Source organism: Coregonus clupeaformis, chromosome 5, assembly GCF_020615455.1.
Source record: "Coregonus clupeaformis isolate EN_2021a chromosome 5, ASM2061545v1, whole genome shotgun sequence".
NCBI lineage: Eukaryota > Metazoa > Chordata > Actinopteri > Salmoniformes > Salmonidae > Coregonus > Coregonus clupeaformis.
In genome coordinates this window covers 31,265,393-31,280,389 of record NC_059196.1, presented here as the reverse complement: position 1 = coordinate 31,280,389, position 14,997 = coordinate 31,265,393, and the positions used below count along the sequence as shown (strand labels likewise).

General features: G+C 43.9%; 1 protein-coding gene across 1 annotated transcript in view; it reads left to right on the top strand.

Annotated features, from left to right (window-relative positions):
- The window catches only part of LOC121556703 (calretinin-like), a 40,669-nt gene extending 30,471 nt beyond the window's left edge, over window positions 1-10,198 (top strand). The window contains exons 12-14 of the mRNA XM_045211555.1: window positions 8,763-8,891; window positions 9,735-9,821; window positions 9,933-10,198. Of these exons, the coding sequence (XP_045067490.1) occupies window positions 8,763-8,819 (57 nt within the window). The 3' untranslated portion in view covers window positions 8,820-8,891; window positions 9,735-9,821; window positions 9,933-10,198. The remainder of the gene's footprint in view (window positions 1-8,762; window positions 8,892-9,734; window positions 9,822-9,932) is intronic.
- Window positions 10,199-14,997: the final 4,799 nt, after the last annotated feature.

The following is a 14,997-nucleotide window of genomic DNA, read 5'->3' as shown; positions in this document are numbered from 1 at the left end:
TGTTAAAACCCTATTATGCACGTTCCTCTGAGACTGAACAGTGGGAGTCTACAGAGGACGGTAAAACTGTTATTTTGGCTGATGCTGTTATTTCCCTGGGTTCTGGTCATGCTAGATCTGTGCATGAGGAGGAAGATGTTCCTGGTCCTGACGATTGCATACTGCAGGGTAGATTGAAAAATTCAGAGACACTGGATATTTTAGATAGCCTTCTTACTCATCTACCTGTTGATGGGCGGAAAGAGATGGTTGGTCTGATTCTGAGATTTCCAGGTTTGTTTTCTAATACACCTACACGTACAAACTTAATAGAACATGATATTGACATTGGAGATGCTGACCCCATTCGTCAACCGTTCTATAGAGTTTCTTCAGAGAAACTGCGTTGTCTGGATGCTGAGGTCAGGTACATGCTGGAGAGTAAAATAGCAGAGCCTAAAATAGCAGAGCCTTCTTTCTCCAGTCCCTGTATCTTGGTCAGTAAATCGGATGGAACAAACAGATTTTGTACGGACTACCGTAAGGTAAATTATGTCACTAAACCAGATTAATTTCCTCTTCCTCGGATGGAGGACTGCGTTGATCAAGTCGGCGCAGCTAAGTTTGTGAGCAAATTTGACCTGTTAAAGGGCTATTGGCAGTTGCCACTGACGAGTAGGGCACGGGAAATCTCTGCCTTTATTACACCTTTTGGTCTGTACTCGTATTCGGTTATGAGTTTCGGCCTGCATAATGCACCTGCCACTTTTCAGCGACTTATGAACAGGGTTGTCTCTGGTCTGGCCGGGTGCGCTGTTTATCTGGACGATGTAGTGATATATGCAGATACTTGGGATGAACATCTGTCCCGTATCCAAGCCTTGTTCGAACGTCTGGCTACGGGTCGCCTCACGATAAATTTGGCTAAATGTGGGTTTGCTCAGGCGACTGTTACATACCTTGGAAAGGTGGTTGGGCAGGGTGAGGTACGTCCTGTTCGGGCTAATAGGTGCGTCCTGTTCGGGGGGGGACGACCCTTCCACTTTGTCTGCCGTATTCTCTCTCTTTGCTCTTGTTTCCTTATTAGGATGCCGGTGGGCAGAGTTGGGAGGGTCGTCAGCTACATGGGAAACACCTGGGCTTGGGTGTGTCCCAGGATAAATGGACCTCTTCCACATTCATTGGGGAGACTCTCTCCATGCAGACACCTTTATTGATTTTTGTTGTGGTATTTTTGTGGCTTTTTGGTTGTTTGCTTTGGCACCTTTCAACACCTTGCATTATTACATTTATGCATGCAAAACACTCACTCACTTACCTTTTCTGACAATGTGACACACTAACATAAAATGTGACATACAAAGGGGAATTGTGTGCATTATTCATTGACATGCATTTCTTTAAGATGTTATTGGAATACACCAAAAGTATGTGGACACTTGCTCATCGAACATCTCATTCCAAAATCATGGGCATTAATATGGAGTTGGTCCCCCCCTTTGCTGCTATAACAGCCTCCACTCTTCTGGGAAGGCTTTCCACTTTCCACCATTGCTGCAGGGACTTTGACTTTCTTCCATTCAGCCACAAGAGCATTAGTGAGGTCGGACACTAATGTTGGGCGATTAGGCCTGGCTCGCAGTCAGCGTTCCGATTAATCCCAAAGGTGTTCGATGGGGTTGAAGTCAGCGCTCTGTGCAGGCCAGTTAAGTCCTTCCAAACTGATCTCGACAAATCATTTCTGTATGGACCTGGCTTTGTGCACGGGGGCATTGTCATGCTGAAACAGGAAAGGGCCTTCCCCAAACTGTTGCCACAAAGTTGGAAGCACAGAATCATCTAGAATGTCATTGTATGCTGTAGCGTTAAGATTTCCCTTCACTGGAACTAACGGGCCTAGCCCGAACCATGAAAAACAGCCCCAGGCCATTATTCCTCCTCCACCAATCTTTATAGTTGGCACTATGCATTCGGGCAGATAGCGTTTTCCTGGCATCCGCCACACCCAGCGTCGTCCTGTCACGACTTCCGCCGAGGCTGCCTCCCCTCCTTGTTCGGGCAGGCTTCGGCGTTCGTCGTCACCGGCTTACTAGCCATTGCCGCTCCATATATCATCATTTCATTTGTCTTGTCTTGTCAATTACACACACCTGGTTCATATCCCCTCATTAGTCCGTCAAGTGTTCCCTCTGCCCCCTTGTCCTTGTGGGTGAATGTTTTATGTGAAGATGAGTGTAACTCAGTTGAGTACTTTGTATTAACGGGGTTATTTCTCCCCGTGTGCCTGTATTGTGTTCCAGTACCCCTGTATTACGCCCTGTGCTGTTGACGCTATCCAGCGTAACTGTGTACTATGGAATAAACTCTGTATTCGGTGATTTACCCTCCTGCGCCTAACTCCTTCCAATCACACTCTAAAAGAATCACCCACCCGCTATGGAGTCAGCGGGAGAGGAGCGCATGCCTGGAGTCGTGGCACGGGTCCAGGAGCATTCCATGATGCTGGCCAGCTTGGGAGAAGCGATGGATCGGGTTCTTCAGGTCGTCCAACGCCTGGAGAGGAGAGGATCCGATCTGTCGAGACCAGCTGGCCAACCGGATCCAGCCACCCAAACCCCAGCACCCGGAGGGATCCAGATATCCCGACCACAGGAGTTCGACGGGACGGCGGCTCTCTGCCAAGGATTCCTCCTCCAACTGAAGCTCTATTTCTCCAGCATCAGGCCGGCCCCATCGGAGCAGGAGAAGGTGTCCGCCCTCGTCTCCTGCCTCTCGGGGAAAGCCCTGGAGTGGGCCAACGCGGTGTGGAACGAAGGAGGAGCCGCGTTGAAGAACTAGGGGGAGTTCGCTCGCCTCTTTCGGGCTGTCTTCAATCACGTTTCATGTGTCTCTACTTAGGCCGGTGGTGGCTGGTCCGCTCCAGGAGTCTGAGGTGCAGGAGGTCCCTCCACCTCCTCTGGACATCGAGGGGGCCCCGGTGTACTCTGTCCGTTCCATCTTGGATTCGAGGCGTCGGGTGGGGGCCTTCAGTAGCTCGTGGAGTGGGAGGAGTACGGTCCGGAGGAACGGTGCTGGGTCCCGGTGAGGGATATCCTCGATCCCGCCTTGTTGCGGGATTTCCACCATCGCCATCCGGCTCGCCCTGCTCCGCGTCCTCCTGGCCGTCCCCGAGGTCAGGGTCGGCGCGCTGCTGGAGCTGCGCGTCAAGGGGGGGGTACTGTCACGACTTCCGCCGAGGCTGCCTCCCCTCCTTGTTCGGGCAGGTTTCGACGTTCGTCGTCACCGGCTTACTAGCCACTGCCGCTCCATATATCATCATTCCATTTGTCTTGTCTTGTCAATTACACACACCTGGTTCATATCCCCTCATTAGTCCGTCAAGTGTTCCCTCTGCCCCCTTGTCCTTGTGGGTGAATGTTTTATGTGAAGATGAGTGTAGCTCGGTTGAGCTACCCGTACTTTGTATTGCCGGGGTTATTTCTCCCCGTGTGCCTGTATTGTGTTCCAGTACACCTGTATTACGCCCTGTGCTGTTGATGCTATCCAGCGTAACTGTGTACTACGGAATAAACTCTGTATTTGGTGATTTACCCTCCTGCGCCTGACTCCTTCAAATCACACTCTCACATGTCCGTCAGACTGCCAGATGGTGAAGCGTGATTCATCACTCCAGAGAACGCGTTTCCACTGCTCCAGAGTCCAATGGCAGCGAGCTTTACACCTCTCCAGGCGACGCTTGGCATGGTGACCTTAGGCTGCTCGGCCATGGAAATCAATTTCTGACGTTGCTTCCAGAGGCCGTTTGAAACTTGGTAGTGAGTGTTGCAACAGAGGACAGATTATTTTTACGCGCTACGTGCTTCAGCACTCGGCGGTCCTGTTCTGTGAGCTTGTGTGGCCTAGCACTTCGCGGCTGAGCCGTTGTTGCTCCTAGACATTTCCACTTAACAATAACAGCACATACAGTTGACCAGGGCAGCTCTAGCAGGGCAGAAATCTGACGAACGTATTTGTTGGAAAGGTGGCATCCTATGACCAGTGGCGGTTCTAGACACATTTTACTAGGGGGGCCAAGGAGGGGCCAGTGTTTAATCAGGGGGGCACACATAAAAAAACTGGCAACACATGATATTCAAAGATTATAAACTTTATTTTACTTTAAAATCATATGACATTTATTATAACACGTATTTTGTACAAGAGTGCAGATGCAAGAGAGATAGTGCCATAAAAATAAAAATATATATATTTTTTTTTAAATTAAAAAGTACAGGGTACAAATACAGGGTTCATATTCAATGTGAACAAAACTCCAGGATACAACAAAGGGTACAACAATGTGCCATTTCCTATTTATGGAAGCCCCACTACTGTGGACAGTTGATTCCACATTTTGTTTTAAGAAAGAAAACTTTCTGAGTGATTTATAAACAAAACACACTACCCTGTATCCATTTAGGTAAAATAAACCAAATCAGAAAAGAAATTCAATTCAAAGAGGCTTTACTAGCATGACCATATTGACATACAGTATTGCTAAAGCACATAAACAGGGAAACGTGTTACACATTAACATCCAGTAGTCCAATAGGATGCAGACAATAAACATTAAGTTAACATTCGTTTAAAAGCAACAATCATGTCAACACAATGTAGCAATATGAACAACACTGATGGATATCAGCAACAACATGAAAACAAGAATATTACAGGTGTCTGTGTGTGTGTGTGTGTGTGTCTGTGTCTTTGTGTACTTCACTGTCAGTTGATGAGCAGGTGTACAAAAAAAGGCTTTACAACATATATGGGCAAGTCCATTTAGGACAGCACATTTCCACCATAGTTCACATTAGGAAAAAATGACAGCATGAATGCTCACTAAACAAACATATACTACATATACCTTTTTATACACATTTTTTTTCAGTAATTTTTTAAGAGTGAAAGGGAAGTAAGCAATCGCTCATCATAGGATCATACATATTTCAGTTACAATATTAGTTACAATATTAGTGTTAGTTAGATCATCATGTCAAAGCTGGACCTGCAAAGTCTGAACGACACAAGTGTGCAATGATTGGAGGGATTTTGTTTCTTTTTTTTCTTGCTTTGCTTGTTTTCAAAAGGAAAAATCATAGTTGGTAAAAAAATAAAATAAACTTTCGTTGAAAGGTATCACACTGTATAATTTACAAATATCTAAAGAGGTTTAGTGGATGCCATAAAACATCTGTGGAGCTTGAAGATTTGAGAGAGAGAGAGAGAGAGAGAGAGAGAGAGAGAGAGAGAGAGAGAGAGAGAGAGAGAGAGAGAGAGAGAGAGAGAGAGAGAGAGAGAGAGAGAGAGAGAGAGAGAGAGAGAGAGAGAGAGAGAGAGAGAGAGAGAGAGAGAAGTGTTTCCTTAGAGCAGTACATGCAGCAATCACTTAATGGAGTGATGTCATAATGGGCCACAAAACTTTGGGGATGTGGATGGAAAGTTACAGGCAGGAGAGGGGAACCAACAGAAGCAGGTCTTGAGACATGAGTTTGCCCCTTTTTGAAAACCTCTTGAGAGAGGATTGGTGGGATATATATACATACATACAAACATACATACACTCTAGTAGTGTGTGGAACTACTGGTACTGTGAGGAAAAAAAGATAGATGATGTAAAATGAAAAATAAAACAAGCTTCAGCTTCTTAAGACACGTTTCTGGGACACTTTTGACTACATCAACTAACACTAAATTCAGACAATGAGCACTACAATGGACGTAGAAGGCTAATTTAGCCTGTTCTTTGATCCTTGCCTGAACCCCTGAATGCTTACCGCTCATAACGGCAGCGCCATCGTACGCTTGGCCTACGAGGTTATTTTTGTAGTCCAGGCCATAACGTTCCAGTAAGTGTACTATTTTTCCAGTAAGCCCTGCTGCATCTAACCTCTCTGCAGATTCAAAATGGAGAAAACTCTCCTTAATGGCCCCATTGTAATAGTACCTGAGTGTGAAGGACATCTGTTCTTTTTTTTGAAATATCCTTTGTTTCATCTGCCATGACGCTAAAAACCTCACTTTTCTTCACTTCTTCTATGATTTCAGACCGAACCATTTCTGCCAAACAACCCAAAACCTCATTCTGGATGATCTTGCTTGTGTACTTTGCATTGTGAATGGAAGTTAATCTTCTCTTAACAAGTTGGTCGTGGTTAGCAACTGTGTTAAGAATTTCCCTAAAGTTTCCTTTGTTAGTGGACCCTTCAGATTCATCATGTCCTCTTTGTGCTATGTTTTGTGTAGCTGTAAGCAACAGCACTTCCCCAACTGTTTTAATGTATGCCTGATTTTCTTGTACTTGTTTAGTGTGTTCTTTGTCAAGGAGATCTGTTAGTGTTGCGTCAGTTCTAACAGCTCTTTGATAATCCCTCCATGCGATCATTGCACACTTGTGTCGTTCAGACTTTGCATGTAGTGAAAACCCTGCATTTCTCATAGTTGCCTTTTTCCAGTTTGTAAAACCAGGTGTTGAAACAAAAACGGTGTCTGGGGCATTTGGTGTGCTAAAATGTCTACATGCATAGCAACATGTAGAGTCCGTCATTACAGAATACTCAAGCCATGGATGAGTAGTGTACCAGTTTGGTCTGAAGCTTCGTCTTCTGTCCCCCATCAGTGTGGTTGGGAATATCTTCAAGTTCGGCTGTACTGGTACGTCATACTTAGACTTGCTGATATCTGAAGAAGATGGACAGTAAACATAGGGCACAACTACAACATTTATTTACTGTACATCTGCATGTATTTCAAAATGTAGGCAAAGTATTTACTTAAAAAAAAAACAGAGCCATATTGACACAAAAAGAATTAACAGCAGAAAGCAGCATTTTAAGGACACCCAGCAGGCCTACCATTACATTGTAATTGCATTGCTTTGCAAATAGTAAGAACCTTCCTCATCACAAACCTGATGGTGCAGTACTTGATCCACATGGATCCACTTGCTGTCCCTCTGGCTGTTCATCTCTCTGTCCCTGTATGCTTTCTTCTTCATGCTTCTCACCCTCTTCTTCATTCTCCTCGCCCTCTTCTTCATTCTCCTCACCCTCTTCTTCATCCTCCTCACCCTCTTCTTCATCCTCCTCACCCTCTGGAATTTCCCTCTCTTTGTCAGACCCCTCACTTTCATCACATGCTGGCTCTCCCTCTTCCTCAACTTTCTCAAAACCTCGATTTGTTTCTCTCACTTTTTTGTTTGCTGGGGCAAAAAATGACTTTATGTCCCTTCCTCGTTTCATGATAACTATTAGAAGAAGAAAAAACGTAGGGGCATGCATTACATTTTGTTACCTAACCATCCCTCCCTACTTAACACTGGCAGATAACCTGTTGATTACTTTACTAAAAATGTATTTGTTATCGCGATGCAACAGCCAAGACGGATGAAGTTACGTGGTTAACATCACAACATTGTGTAGACCTAGCAAGGATAGCCTACTAACATTTGGATATTTGCTTCTGCTTCGATGAGTTTGCTTAGATATGATTACATTTCTAAACAAATCGAGACCAGACATTTAAAAACTTGATTTGATTTATGTGTGAGGAACAAAAGGAACATGTAGGCTATGTGCAAGAACAACAAGTCACTTATGATATTAAATCGTTTTGCTTACCTTCGACTCCTGCAAATCCTCTCGCAAATAGTAGTTGCTGAGCTCTCATTCACCGAAGCAGCACCACACGTGGCAGGCAGGCAGATGGCAGGATACAGTTTTTGGGTGCGCCACTCTAATTTACCCGTGTAGAACGTTGCCGTGTAGAGCGTTGCATTAGTTCCGCTTTTGGCGCTCGCGTGTAAAATAGTTATAAATTCATAATTTTTTATTTGGTCAGCACGGGGGGGCCACAGGGGTGGCCAGGGACATTTCCAGGGAGGCACGGGCCTCCCCCGGCCTCTGTGTAAAACCGCCACTGCCTATGACGGTGCCACGTTGAAAGTCACTGAGCTATTCAGTAAGGCCATTCTAATGCCAATGTTTGTCTATGGAGATTGCATGGCGGTGTGCTCGATTTTATACACCGGTCAGCAACGGGTGTGTCTGAAATAGCTGAATCTACTAATTTGAAGGGGTGTCCACATACTTTTGTATATATAGTGTGTCTTTTAACATTTACCCCAATACATATTTTAGGGATCTGTCTGATGATCTTTTGTTTGTGCAAAACAATAACCATTTTTAAGGGAAATATACACATCAGTTTAATAGTAAATATTATATTCGGTATAATTGTTTTTGTCCAATTTTGTCTTATGGGCCTATCCTTTTAAGATCATACATAGAAATATAATGTTTAGACTTGCCCAATAGAATTATGAACTTTGTTTTTATATATAGAAGATAAGATCTCTGGTATGGTCTTTTGTTGGACCACAGGGATATCAGAGAATGGAACTTGGCATTATGTTTATTATTGAGGAGAACTTGTTGAAGCAAGGAAGATCAGTTCAGTTCACCAGAAGAGTGTTGGGTAATCTATGGACAGTAATAAAACTATGCCTTTTCTCAAGATACAGTGTGAGACAACACTTGGCCTGTGTTGAAGGAGTTGCCAAAAAGTATCCAAGAAACACCCTGTGTAAGAGACATTAGGTGGAAACAGTTTGTGGAAATGTGGTCAAATCTACCTCTTTTAGAGCCACTGAACTGGTCGAGGAACAGAGGCCATCTTGGTATTAGTGTGGGATACATTCACCATTGTAATCCAGGAGCCTAGGTAATCTCCGTTCTTCACTCTTTTAGGACTTCTGCTCCTTCTATTGTGCGTGGTTTCTTCTGAGGTACCCAACGTCCAGATGAGACCAATCGACTTTGTGTGACGCACATGCCAGGAGAAACATGAACAACATGAAGGACCTGGAGATTGCCACGGTGAGAGACAGAGACTTGTCAATCACACAGAAATCTACACATTGTGTGTATCTTATCTGTTTTATATATACTGAACACAAATATCAATGCAACATGCACCAATTTCAAAGATTTTACTGAGTTATAGTTCATATGGGGAAATCAGCCAATTGAAATAAATTCCTTAGGTCCTAATCTATGGATTTCACTTGACTGAGAATACAATAGGCCTCAGGATCTCGTCATAGGATATTTATGCATTCAAATTGCCATCGATAAAATGCAATTGTGTTCGTTGTCCGTAGCTTATGCCTACCCATACCATAACCCCACTGCCACCATTGGGCACTCTTTTCACAACATTGACATCAGCAAACCGCTCGCCCACACGACGCCATACACATGGTCTGTGGTTGTGAGGCCGGTTGGACGCACTGCCAAACGATGTTGGAGGCGGCTTATGGTAGAGAAATGAACATTCAATTCTCTGGTAATAGCTCTGGTGGACATTCTTGCAGTCAGCATGCTCCCTCAAAACTTGAGACATCTGTGGCATTGTGTTGTGTGACAAAACTGCACATTTTAGAGTGGCCTTTTATTGTCCCCAGCACAAGGTGCACCTGTGTAATGATCATGCTGTTTAATCAGCTTCTTGATATGCCACATCCGGTGGATGGATTATCTTGGCAAAGGAGAAATGCTCACTCAAATTTGTGCACAGAATTTGAGAGAAATAAGCTTTTTGTGCATATGGAACTTTTCTGGGATCTTTTATTTCAGCTCATGAAACATGGGACCAACACTTTACATGTTGCGTTTATATTTTTGTTCAGTGTATCTTTACTGTTTCTTTGATCCATCCAGGTTGGCTGTAGTGGTTCAGACCAACTCCTCTCCACCCTTCAGCTACCCTATGTCAGGATTCTAAAGGCATCCTGTGATCAGAAATCTGTACGTGTTTCTCTCTATAACATTTAGATCTATAAAGCTCTATCTCTCTCTCTCGTCCTCTCTCCTATTCTCCCCTCACAAATACTTGACTGTGTGTCTGTTGGTCCACAGGGTGACTTGACAGACCCAGATCCAGACCTAGGCTGTCCCAGCCAACAGAGCCAGAGTCTGACCCAGGCTGTCCCAGCCAACAGAGCCAGAGTCTGACCCAGGTGCTGCAGCTGTATGGCAGGCCGCTCCGGGGGAAGCAGTGGCTCTCCCTGGACCTTAGAGACAGCTGTCTGGACCAGAGAGGATAACCTGGGATTTCTTCTATCAATATAATTCAATTCAATTTCCATTTATTGGCTTTATTGGCTTTATTGGCATGGGAAACATGTTAGAATTGCCAAAGCAAGTGAAGTAGATAATACACAAAAGTGAAATAAACAATAACAATTAACAGTAAACATTACACTCAGAAGTTCCAAAAGAATAAAGACATTTCAAATGTCATACTATGTCTATATACAGTGTTGTAATGATGTGCAAATAGTTAAAGTACAAAAGGGAAAGTAAATCAACATAAATATGGGTTGTATTTACAATGGTGTTTGTTCTTCACTGGTTGCCCTTTTCTTGTGACAACAGGTCACAAATCTTGCTGCTGTGATTGCACACTGTGGTATTTCACCCAATAGATATGAGAGTTTATCAAAATTGGGTTTGTTTTCAAATTCTTTATGGATCTGTGTAATCTGAGGGAATATGTGTCTATAATATGGTCATACATTTGGCAGGAGGTTAGGAAGTGCAGCTCAGTTTCCACCTCATTTTGTGGGCAGTATGCACATAGCGTGTCTTCTCTTGAGAGCCAGGTCTGCCTACGGTGGCCTTTCTCAATAGCAAGGCTATGCTCACTGAGTCTGTACATAGTTAAAGCTTTCCTTAAGTTTGGGTCAGTCACAGTGGTCAGGTATTCTGCCACTGTGTACTCTCTGTTTAGGGCCAAATAGCATTCCAGTTTGCTCAGTTTTATTTTGTTAATTCTTTCCAATGTGTCAAGTAATTCTCTTTTTGTTTTCTCATGATTTGGTTGGGTCTAATTGTGTTGCTGTCCTGGGGCTCTGTGTGGTCTGTTTGTGTTTGTGAACAGAGCCCCATGACCAGCTTACTTAGGGGACTCTTCTCCACGTTCATCTCTCTGTAGGTGATGTCTTTGTTATGGAAGGTTTGGGAATCGCTTCCTTTTAGGTGGTTGTAGAATTTGACGGCTCTTTTCTGGATTTTGATCATTACCGGGTATCGGCCTAAATCTGCTCTGCATGCATTATTTGGTGTTTTATGTTGTACATAGAGGATATTTTTGCAGAATTCTGCATGCAGAGTCTCAATTTGGTGTTTGTCCCATTTTGTGAATTCTTGGTTGGTGAGCGGACCCCAGACCTTACAACCATAAAGGGCAATGGGTTCTATAACTGATTCAAGTATTTTTAGACATATCCTAATTGGTATGTCGAATTTTATGTTTCGTTTGATGGCATAGAAGGCCCTTCTTGCCTTGTCTCTCAGATCATTCGCAGCTTTGTGGAAGTTACCTGTGTCGCTGATGTTTAGGCCGAGATATGTATAGTTTTTTGTGTGCTCTAGAGCAATGTTGTCTAGATGGACTTTGTATTTGTGGTCCTGGCAACTGGACCTTTTTTGGAACACCATTATTTTTGTCTCACTGAGATTTACTGTCAGTGCCCAGGTCTGACAGAATCTGTGCAGAAGATCTAGGTGCTGCTGTAGGCCCTCCTTGGTTGGGGACAGAAGCACCAGATCATCAGCAAACAGTAGACATTTGACTTCAGATTCTATTACGGTGAGGTAGGGTGCTGCAGAATGTTCTAGTGCCCTTGCCAATTCTTTGAAGGGCTTAAGCTGCATCCCTGTCTCACCCCACAGCCCTGTGGAAAGAAATGTGTGTGTTTTTTGCCCATTTTTACCGCACACTTGTTGTTTGTGTACATGGATTTTATAATGTCATATGTTTTTCCCTCAACACCACTTTCCATCAATTTGTATAGCAGACCCTCATGCCAAATTGAGTCAAAAGCTTTTTTGAAATCAACAAAGCATGAAAAGACTTTGTATTTGTTTTGGTTTGTTTGTTTGTCAATTAGGGTGTGCAGGGTGAATATGTGGTCTGTCGTACGGTAATTTGGTAGAAAGCCAATTTGACATTTGCTCAGTACATTGTTTTCACTGAGGAAATGTACAAGTCTGCTGTTAATGATAATGCAGAGGATTTTCCCAAGGTTGCTGTTGGTGCATATCCAACGGTAGTTATTGGGGTCAAATTTGTCTCCAATTTTGTGGATTGGGGTGGTCAGTCCTTGGTTGCAAATATTGAGGAAGATGCCCGAGCTAAGGATGATGTTGAAGAGTTTAAGTATTGCCAATTGGAATTTGTGATCTGTATATTTTATCATTTCATTGAGGATACCATCAACACCACAGGCCTTTTTGGGTTGGAGGGTTTGTATTTTGTCCTGTAGTTCATTCAATGTAATTGGAGAATCCAGTGGGTTCTGGTAATATTTAATAGTTGATTCTAAGATTTGTATTTGATCATGTATATGTTTTAGCTGTTTGTTCTTTGTTATAGGGCCAAAATGATTGGAGAAGTGGTTTACCCATACATCTCTGTTTTGGATAGATTACTCTTCGTGTTGTTGTTTGTTTAGTGTTTTCTAATTTTTCCAGAAGTGGTTAGTCTATGGATTCTTCAATTACATTGAGCTGATTTCTGATGTGCTGTTCCTTCTTTTTCCGTTGTGTATTTCTGTATTGTTTTAGTGATTCACCATAGTGAAGGCGTAGGCTCAGGTTTTCTGGGTCTCTATGTTTTTGGTTGGATAGGTTTCTCAATTGCTTTCTTAGGTTTTTGCATTCTTCGTCAAACCATTTGTCATTGTTTTTCATTTTCTTTGGTTTTCTGTTTGACATTTTTAGATTTGATAGGGAAGCTGAGATGTCAAATATACTGTTTAGGTTTTCTACTGCCAAGTTTACACCTTCACTATTACAGTGAAACGTTTTGTCCAGGAAGTTGTCTAAAAGGGATTGAATTTGTTGTTGCCTAATTGTTTTATGGAAGGCTTCCACAATACTTTCCTTCCATCTATAGCATATCTTAATATTATTCAGTTCCTTTGGCTTTGATGCCTCATGATTGAGTATTGCTCTGTTCAAGTAGAGTGTGATTTTGCTGTGATCTGATAGTGGGGTCAGTGGCTGACTGTGAACGCTCTGAGAGACTCTGGGTTGAGGTCAGTGATAAAGTAGTCTACAGTACTACTGCCAAAAGATGAGCTATAGGTGTACCTACCATAGGAGTCCCCTCAAAGCCTACCATTGACTATGTACATACCCATCGTGCAACAGAGCTGCAGGAGTTGTGACCCATTTTTGTTGGTTATGTTGTCGTAGTTGTGCCTAGGGGGGCATATGGGGAAGGGAATGGTGTCACCTCCAGGTATGTATTTGTCCCCTTGTGTGCTGAGGGTGTCAGATTCTTGTCCAGCTCTGGAATTTAGGTCGCCACTGACTGATTGATTTCCCACTCCAGGATGGAGAAGCTGTCTTCATTAAAGTATGGGGACTCTAGTGGGGGGATATAGGTAGCACAAAGGAATAACTTTTTCTCTGTTGAGATAATTTCCTTTTGAATTTCTAGCCAAATGTAAAATGTTCCTGTTTTGATTAATTTAATAGAGTGAGTTACGTCTGCTCTATACAAAATTAGCATACCCCCTGAGTCCCTTCCCTGTTTCACACCTGGTAGTTTGGTGGATGGGACTACCAGCTCTCTGTAACCTAGAGCGCAACCAGTGGGTCCATCTACTCTATATCATGTTTCTTGTAGGATGACAATGTCTGTATTTCTGATTTCTTTGGTGAAATCCAGGTTCCTGCTCTTTAGGCCAAAGGCAGATGATCTCAGGCCTTGGATATCCCAGGATGAGATAGTGAAGGCTTCGTGTTCCATAAAGTGTCCAATGTTAGTCGTTGGTTTGGTCTCAGACCAGTAAGTGTGATCAGAGCCTGCTGAGCATCTGGCACATGCCATTGGCTTGGGCTAGTGTAAGAGTGGGGGTTGGGCCTGTTTGCCTGCTCACGGCCTGGGCGTATGTGAGACTTTCATGTTGAGGGCCTCTTTGCGGGAGTGGGGGGCATGTTGTGGGCAGGAGGGGCATAGGTCTGATCTGAGGGGGCCTAATTGGGGTGTGGGCATGGTTGACTTGGGGGGTGTTGATTGGTTGCGGTGGGGGTGTGGATGTGTCTGGTGGTGCTGTGTGTGTGGGGGGGGGTCTGTGTGTGGTGTCTGTGTCTCGTTGGTCTGTGTGTGGTGTCTGTTGATCTGTTGCTCCTGTGTGAGGTGTTGGGGCTGCAGTTGAGGGTGATGTCCTTTAGGGTCCGGGCGAAGGTGGGCACTGCTGCCCTGTATAGGTGGACCTGGTCGTAATGGCTGTTCAAGTCCAGGGTGGAATTGTGGGCCAGGTAAACATTTGGTTTTGAGGCACAGTCACGGGAAATACTTTTGTTTACCCGCTGTATGGTAGCAGGGTGGAAGTATTTTCGTGGTAGCAGGGTGGAGATAACCACTTGTGGGTTGGAGAAAGTAGAAGAAGCTTTTCAATCACTCCCTTGAGTGCTGTGACCACCCTATCTCTCTCCCTTCTTGTCAAGACTGAACTGGATGAGGAATCTAGGGTGACTAGAAGACTGCACTAGCACTCCCTGGTGGAGGCTGTCTGTACTACATGGCAGTGTTTTGCTGCCACCTGGATTTATAAATGGCGTTACACCGCCCTCTTCTGGTGATATAAAGCACTACATGGGGTTGTACCTGTTGAGGAGTAGGTGGGATCTGGGTAGGCTACAACTGGCTGCTATTAGATGCAGGCACTATCAGAGAGACCAATACCCAGACCAAAGAGACTGGACCTATGCTCTTATTAGATAAAACAATTCTAAAGACTGCTTCCCTTACTTTAAAGTGCCTCTGTGCCAAATTGGAAGAAGACTTGGTACATTATTTTCTAAAATGGGAATATCAACAGAGTAAAGCTAGCCTAACATGCATGGATTTTCACAGCCATGTCAGTAGGGAAAGAAACATCCATGGAGTGTGTGTTGTATTCTATAT